The sequence below is a fragment of the Penaeus monodon genome, unplaced genomic scaffold, assembly GCF_015228065.2.
Source record: "Penaeus monodon isolate SGIC_2016 unplaced genomic scaffold, NSTDA_Pmon_1 PmonScaffold_12688, whole genome shotgun sequence".
In the NCBI taxonomy this organism is placed as follows: Eukaryota; Metazoa; Arthropoda; class Malacostraca; order Decapoda; family Penaeidae; genus Penaeus; species Penaeus monodon.
Window position 1 is genome coordinate 1 of NW_023641587.1, and position 8,930 is coordinate 8,930.

Below are 8,930 nucleotides of genomic sequence, written 5' to 3' on the forward strand. Positions count from 1 at the left end.
CATCTGGCTGTGGAACGGCAATGTTTGGCTGGTGTCCTAGACGCCAAAATTTTGGCACTGACGTGAAGGGGGTTGTATGGACGAACAGGAGGGATTCTCCTCCTATGTAGATGTTAAAGGGAAGGTCATGCCTACAGAAGGTAATTTTGGCTATGTTAGTGGGTTTCTTTCGATGACCTCTGGGGGGAATGGAGTAGCATTGTATTGATGTTGCATCATAGTCTGTGAGACAGGCAAGTAGATCTTCTCCACAATCTGACCAATCTTTCTCATAGATTGGGCAATTTGCTGGGGAGATTGAAACTGTTCCGGTGCAAGTATTGAGGGTTGGATGGGGTTCTGCAAGGATGGGGTTACCATATAGGTTTGTTAGTTTTGTTAATGCTATAGCTTGGTTTTCGGATGTTACTGTGACAAGACGGGAGCGGTCAGGTCGGCTACGGAAAGAGACTTTACCTACATGTTTTTGGAGACATTGTTGGAAGAGAAGGGTGTTGTCAGAGTAGGAGCTGTGGGAGGGATCACAAAAATCGGTCCCATTTGGCTGCGCTGAAGAGGGTATTCAAATTGTTGTAGAGATAGGGTAGTAGAAGGGCGGGGGCGTGACGAAGAGGGAGTAGTGTTAAGGGAGGTAGTGTTATGGGGAGTGGGCAATAAGGCTGTAAGGTATTAATAAGGAGGATGGGGTGGTTGATGTTGGAGGTTGTGGGGTAGAGGTGTTGAAGTTGAGATTGCTGGGAGAGTGGAAATGTTCCTTAAGGTTGATTGTTGGCTACTGTACTAGTAGGTATTGATGAGGAGGTAGTTATTGCAGTGTTCGGAGCCGTGGTCAAGGAGAGCCTGGGGTCAGGGAATCTGGTGGGTTTACATCGTTGGGGCTCTTTGATAAAGGGGCAAGCCTCATTGCCCCTAATAGTGGGGATAAGTTTTCATTACTGGCCATGGTAAGCCTGGATTATGTTGGGGATAAAACAGTCCACCCCTCAGGGTCCCCTTGAGAGGTAAGGGCTAGATAACTAAATCGGGAATACCGTGCCCATGGCTCCCTCAGGCCGTTCAGGACTGGCACAAAGTCAGCCTTTCATCCTTTCAGCACGGCTCTCACACCTTAGGAGGTAGATAGCAGAAGGGTTTGGTGAAGGGACAGAAACGAAAAGTGGGAAGGAAAAAAAAAAAGACCATGCAAAATTAGTTGAGTCGAGGGCTGAGTCCCAAGGTTGGGGAGTTCCCCATCATTGGGTCCCAGTCTCCGCCTCCTAAGCCCCCCCACGACAACAACGGGCAAGGGATTGGGGGGGTTGAGTACAGAATAGCATATTGTAAAATGACTTTCTATATCAAAATTCCTTAACTTTAAAACTAATACACTTGTGTGCTTTAAACCTAAAGAAATTAGTTTGCCAAATTATTTGACAACAATTTAGTTATTTTCCTTTAACTAGTCATAAACCAAGATATGGTTAATGGTTATTGCTTAAAATGCAAATAAATCTGCTAGACATTGAAGATAATCAAGAAAGTTTCTTTAGATTATATACTTTATTACGAAATGTGATGCCAGTCCAATTACAGATAACTATTTTACATTCTCATATACTATAAGAACTAACAATCTGTATATTTAGGAGTAAACTATAGGCTTTATATATATAAAAAAAAAAAAAAAATCATTCACTGTAGCTACACAAATAAAACTTGTACTTGAATATGTATGCTTTTTTTTTCCTTTCTTTTTTAATATAATTGACTAAACATCTATTCACTATTCATATTGACATTCAATATATGGTATGAATGATTGAACAAATTATCAGTCATGTTTAACCTGCTGATGTATACATGCCTTGTCCATTTTGGTTTGGCTCTATCCATATTTCTTTCAATTTTACAAAATGAGATATTGGTAGGCATACCTAACTTAACCTATTTATTCCATTCCTTGAAATTTCAGAAAGAAAATTTTTTTTTTACTATTATCATTGTTAGTACTTTCTAATAATAATAGTATTGTTAATGAAAATTGAAAAGTGAAAAACTTCCCTAAATTCCAAGAATGGGGTAAACGATAACAACATTCGCAAGTTGCATTGTACTCGCACCTGGATTTCCAAAGTAAAGGGAATGAAAAACAAATAAACACACAGATATATTCATCTACATAAAAAAATGCGGATTTTAAAGTTCCATGGCCCGAGATGTAAAAATAATAAACCCTAATAAAAACTAATAAAATACAATTTTTTTGGTTATCAAAAGCATATACATATAGTAATGAGAACATACATATAGAAATATGAACTTGATCATGTCTATAAAGAAATCAAGAACCAAAGACTAACTATAATATTGATACTTTATTTCTTATCATCTAAATATCAAATAGATAATTTACTCAAGTTAATTACATATGGTTATATTTTTTATTATTCACTGGACATTTTCACAGTAAAACTGCCTTTCTGTTAAGCTAAGTACCAAGAGTAACACAGGAAATACTAGGTACATAACTTCTTTTTAACATATTTAATACTTCTCTTCCACAAAAAAGATATCTTAGAACTCATAGAAGTCAGGTTTCATTATTTATTCCTTCTCAAAATAAACACTTAAAATGTTTTGAAGTCGAGAAAACGAAAATTAGGCCTGTCCTGACATCTGTTTAATTTCTGAGATAAGGCGACGGTTGTACTCTCTTGGTTCAAGGGGGCTGCAGGCTACTACTGTCGTCTTCAATCTGCTCTCATCCTATGGGAAAGCCAAAAGGAATGGTTATCATTACAATCATTATTATCATCATGAATTAGATTACTACTACTACAACTATTACTATTACTATGGTTATTGAGAAGAAGAAAAAGAAGAAGAAGATGAAGAAAAAAAATATATATATATAAAATATACTTATATACATATATATATATACTTATTATTATTATTTTTTTTTTACAGAATATTTTTGTAGTCATTAGAGAACTGAAGATCAAACTAAGCAGCATGGAAATCTAAACCAAACTAAACTCACATTGTAAGTCTCCATTTTGACACGAAGCTTGAAGGAAAAGTTCTTGAAAGCTGCGTCTGTGAAGATGTTTTGGAAGTTGTCTGGGTTATTCTCTCGCATGAAGCCTAGTTCTGAGCTGGTGGTTCCAAGGAGCATCTCAGCCTGATCTTGGAAAACTGTTACCCATTGATTGTCTGATATATCAGCAAGGTTGGCCTGCAGGGGAAGACAAGAGGAGAAAGAGATTATATGAAATGGAGCGTTTAGGCTTTTAAAAAGGTTATCTTATAAGGGAGGGGGGGAAGTATACAGCAAAATTAAATATTTTCATATGAATGATAACTCATAAAAAATAATTCTCAACATAAAAAAATATATCACAAAACTCACAGACAACATCAATCGCCAGTTGAAGCTATCATATTCGCGGTTACACTTCTCACATCTGTAAAGACCATTGTTCATGTCGACCACCTTCTTGTTGCAACCATCTGAGGGACAAGCTGAATAAAGACAGTTCTCCTTGCGTATCAACACAACAGAAGCCTTTGTGGTGTAATAATCAGCTTGATCTCCACTACCCAAGTTCTCCAGCTTGGCCTCACCAAATGTCTTGAAGTTGGAGCCCATACCTATGAAAGAGGAAGGATACACATTTTAGAGAGAGACCAAAATAAACGATAAAGGACCTAAAAAATTGAATGCTATTCGCAGTTCCCAATTTAAAAACTTAATTTTTTCTATATCTCTTAAATAAATATCTAGCCATAAAAAATTTCTAAATTATGTTACTCTGCTAGATCTTAAATGATCTTATTTCATTTTATCTACCTTTTCTTACTTGATTACGTAATACTACGACAATTATATTGATGATTAGATGATGATATCTGAGGTTTCTCACCTGCTGAACCACCACCACGCTGATTGGAAAGGTTGACTGTCTCTGCTGTGTTGCCTCCATTATCAAACCACCCCTTCAATTTGTGGGCCTCACGGATATCTGGGTTGATCTACAAAGCCAAACATATCAAAGATTTATTTATAATGAATCAAAGTTCTAAGTACAATAGCTTACAAACTGATTTCCCCCCCCCTCTCTCTCTCTCTTTTTAAGCTACTTTTGTAGGTCCATGACACTGTGAACATGCAAGATAAAGTGGAGGGGAGAGATCAGAACTATTTACATCATAACTATTAAAGGAGGAACTACAAAATACCTGTAGTGTTGATGAGGACAGCAAAGACAAAGAACGTCCATTGAAATCTGACAATTTTGCACCCTTCACAGCCAACACAGGTTGCTGTGTTCCATCAAAGTTTTCTGCTTGACGTCCCCAAAGGGTAAGACGTACCTGAAATATAAGCGTTTACAAACTTGTGACCTTAATCACTTCATTTACTCAATAAATTGTTCAATAATTCTTGATCATGACCAAATTATCAATTTTATCTAAATTTATTCCATTATCAAAATGGTAAAAATGTAAAATCATAAGAGCGAAACTTACCTCTCTATTGTATCATCAACTACCTGCACATCTCTCTTCCTTAATTCTTTGCCAGAGGCCTTTGATGTAATAGAGGCTACTTCCATAGCATCCTTGCACACACCAATAATATCTGAAATGGGTTGATAAGGAAAAATAAGTTAAATAATAATAATAAAGTATAACTTAATTTTTATCGTGTACAAAATAAACATCTCTTTTCATTATTACCCAAGGGAAGATAATCTAAATAGAAATCTTGCCAAATATAGTTAAAGAAGTATTACCATTGTGAAAAACTAAACAATGGTCAGTCACTCAGCACTCTAAAGGGAATACAACATTAGGAGACTTAAAAACTACAAAAAGCGATACAGTAGTTCATGGTATGAAGGAAATCAATGTCATTTTGTCATTAGAATAACAAACTCAACAAAGGGATGCCAACAGAACTTACCAATGATGGTGTCTTTCTCCAGAGACTCTAGCTGATCCAGAGGGACAAATTGAACTGCATGCTGGGAATGTCACTAGCTTCATGGCAGGGAGTGACCTGTAGATTCACAGAAACTTTAGATATTCACATTATCATTTATCAAATCAACGATAAAAAACAAAATAAAATTATAGCAAACTAGCTTGGTGAGTAATTTAACTATATGTCATTTGTAATATCTTTTAATTTGTGTCAAAATTTACAGCAATCTTTTATTCTGATATATATATATATATATATATATATATATATATATATATATATATATATATATATATATATATATATATATATATATATATATCAGAATAAAAGATTGCTGTAAATTTTGACACAAATTGAAAGATATTACAAATGACATATAGTTAAATTACTCACCAAGCTAGTTTGCTATAATTTTATTTTGTTTTTTATCGTTGATTTGATAAATGATAATGTGAATATCTAAAGTTTCTGTGAATCTACAGGTCACTCCCTGCCATGAAGCTAGTGACATTCCCAGCATGCAGTTCAATTTTGTCCCTCTGGATCAGCTAGAGTCTCTGGAGAAAGACACCATCATTGGTAAGTTCTGTTGGCATCCCTTTGTTGAGTTTGTTATTCTAATGACAAAATGACATTGATTTCCTTCATACCATGAACTACTGTATCGCTTTTTGTAGTTTTTAAGTCTCCTAATGTTGTATTCCCCTTGAGAGTGCTGAGTGACTGACCATTGTTTAGTTTTTCACAATGGTAATACTTCTTTAACTATATTTGGCAAGATTTCTATTTAGATTATCTTTCCCTTGGGTAATAATGAAAAGAGATGTTTATTTTGTACACGATAAAAATTAAGTTATACTTTATTATTATTATTTAACTTATTTTTCCTTATCAACCCATTTCAGATATTATTGGTGTGTGCAAGGATGCTATGGAAGTAGCCTCTATTACATCAAAGGCCTCTGGCAAAGAATTAAGGAAGAGAGATGTGCAGGTAGTTGATGATACAAATAGAGAGGTAAGTTTCGCTCTTATGATTTTACATTTTTACCATTTTGATAATGGAATAAATTTAGATAAAATTGATAACTTGGTCATGATCAAGAATTATTGAACAATTTATTGAGTAAATGAAGTGATTAAGGTCACAAGTTTGTAAACGCTTATATTTCAGGTACGTCTTACCCTTTGGGGACGTCAAGCAGAAAACTTTGATGGAACACAGCAACCCGTGTTGGCTGTGAAGGGTGCAAAATTGTCAGATTTCAATGGACGTTCTTTGTCTTTGCTGTCCTCATCACACTACAGGTATTTTGTAGTTCCTCCTTTAATAGTTATGATGTAAATAGTTCTGATCTCTCCCCTCCACTTTATCTTGCATGTTCGCAGTGTCATGGACCTACAAAAGTAGCTTAAAAAGAGAGAGAGGGGGGGGGGGGAATCAGTTTGTAAGCTATTGTACTTAGAACTTTGATTCATTATAAATAAATCTTTGATATGTTTGGCTTTGTAGATCAACCCAGATATCCGTGAGGCCCACAAATTGAAGGGGTGGTTTGATAATGGAGGCAACACAGCAGAGACAGTCAACCTTTCCAATCAGCGTGGTGGTGGTTCAGCAGGTGAGAAACCTCAGATATCATCATCTAATCATCAATATAATTGTCGTAGTATTACGTAATCAAGTAAGAAAAGGTAGATAAAATGAAATAAGATCATTTAAAGATCTAGCAGAGTAACATAATTCAGAAATTTTTTATGGCTAGATATTTATTTAAGAGATATAGAAAAAATTAAGTTTTTAAATTGGGAACTGCGAATAGCATTCAATTTTTTAGGTCCTTTATCGTTTATTATTTGGTCTCTCTCTAAAATGTGTATCCTTCCTTCTTTCATAGGTATGGGCTCCAACTTCAAGACATTTGGTGAGGCCAAGCTGGAGAACTTGGGTAGTGGAGATCAAGCTGATTATTACACCACAAAGGCTTCTGTTGTGTTGATACGCAAGGAGAACTGTCTTTATTCAGCTTGTCCCTCAGATGGTTGCAACAAGAAGGTGGTCGACATGAACAATGGTCTTTACAGATGTGAGAAGTGTAACCGCGAATATGATAGCTTCAACTGGCGATTGATGTTGTCTGTGAGTTTTGTGATATATTTTTTTATGTTGAGAATTATTTTTTATGAGTTATCATTCATATGAAAATATTTAATTTTGCTGTATACTTCCCCCCTCCCTTATAAGATAACCTTTTTAAAGCCTAAACGCTCCATTTCATATAATCTCTTTCTCCTCTTGTCTTCCCCTGCAGGCCACCTTGCTGATATATCAGACAATCAATGGGTAACAGTTTTCCAAGATCAGGCTGAGATGCTCCTTGGAACCACCAGCTCAGAACTAGGCTTCATGCGAGAGAATAACCCAGACAACTTCCAAAACATCTTCACAGACGCAGCTTTCAAGAACTTTTCCTTCAAGCTTCGTGTCAAAATGGAGACTTACAATGTGAGTTTAGTTTGGTTTAGATTTCCATGCTGCTTAGTTTGATCTTCTTCTTCTTTTTCTTATATAAGTATATTTTATATATATATATTTTTTTTCTTCATCTTCTTCTTCTTTTTCTTCGTCTCAATAACCATAGTAATAGTAATAGTTGTAGTAGTAGTAATCTAATTCATGATGATAATAATGATTGTAATGATAACCATTCCTTTTGGCTTTCCCATAGGATGAGAGCAGATTGAAGACGACAGTAGTAGCCTGCAGCCCCCTTGAACCAAGAGAGTACAACCGTCGCCTTATCTCAGAAATTAAACAGATGTCAGGACAGGCCTAATTTTCGTTTTCTCGACTTCAAAACATTTTAAGTGTTTATTTTGAGAAGGAATAAATAATGAAACCTGACTTCTATGAGTTCTAAGATATCTTTTTTGTGGAAGAGAAGTATTAAATATGTTAAAAAGAAGTTATGTACCTAGTATTTCCTGTGTTACTCTTGGTACTTAGCTTAACAGAAAGGCATGTTTTACTGTGAAAATGTCCAGTGAATAATAAAAAATATAACCATATGTAATTAACTTTGAGTAAATTATCTTATTTGATATTTAGATGATAAGAAATAAAGTATCAATATTATAGTTAGTCTTTGGTTCTTGATTTCTTTATAGACATGATCAAGTTCATATTTCTATATGTATGTTCTCATTACTATATGTATATGCTTTTGATAACCAAAAAAATTGTATTTTATTAGTTTTTATTATGGTTATTATTTTTACATCTCGGGCCATGGAACTTTAAAATCCGCATTTTTTTTATGTAGATGAATATATCTGTGTGTTTATTTTGTTTTTCATTCCCTTTACTTTTGGAAATCCAGGTGCGAGTACAATGCAACTTGCGAATGCTTGTTTATCTGTTTACCCCATTCTTGGAATTTTAGGGAAGTTTTTCACTTTTTCAATTTTCATTAACAATACTATTATTATTAGAAAGTTACTAACAATGATAATAGTAAAAAAAAAAATTTTCTTTCTGAAATTTCAAGGAATGGAATAAATAGGTTAAGTTAGGTATGCCTACCAATATCTCATTTTGTAAAATTGAAAGAAATATGGATAGAGCCAAACCAAAATGGACAAGGCATGTATACATCAGCAGGTTAAACATGACTGATAATTTGTTCAATCATTCATACCATATATTGAATGTCAATATGAATAGTGAATAGATGTTTAGTCAATTATATTAAAAAGAAAGGAAAAAAAAAGCATACATATTCAAGTACAAGTTTTATTTGTGTAGCTACAGTGAATGATTTTTTTTTTTTTTTTATATATATAAAGCCTATAGTTTACTCCTAAATATACAGATTGTTAGTTCTTATAGTATATGAGAATGTAAAATAGTTATCTGTAATTGGACTGGCATCACATTTCGTAATAAAGTATATAATCT

General features: G+C 34.3%; 2 protein-coding genes across 2 annotated transcripts; one reads left to right on the top strand and one right to left on the bottom strand.

Annotated features, from left to right (window-relative positions):
- Positions 1-2,457: 2,457 nt before the first annotated feature.
- Positions 2,458-5,348, bottom strand: LOC119569121 (replication protein A 70 kDa DNA-binding subunit-like). The gene is given in 9 exon segments (XM_037917425.1): positions 2,458-2,745; positions 3,023-3,217; positions 3,392-3,633; positions 3,906-4,014; positions 4,222-4,356; positions 4,509-4,624; positions 4,949-4,999; positions 5,002-5,044; positions 5,340-5,348. Coding segments are annotated over 9 exon segments (1,008 nt in total). The 3' UTR covers positions 2,458-2,637.
- A 106-nt stretch (positions 5,349-5,454) lies between these two features.
- Positions 5,455-8,316, top strand: LOC119569122 (replication protein A 70 kDa DNA-binding subunit-like; the record flags this gene model as incomplete). Its single annotated transcript, XM_037917426.1, is given in 7 exon segments — positions 5,455-5,551; positions 5,878-5,990; positions 6,147-6,287; positions 6,486-6,594; positions 6,871-7,116; positions 7,285-7,478; positions 7,702-8,316. Coding segments are annotated over 7 exon segments (1,008 nt in total), but the record flags the coding sequence as incomplete, so codon positions are not given.
- Positions 8,317-8,930: the final 614 nt, after the last annotated feature.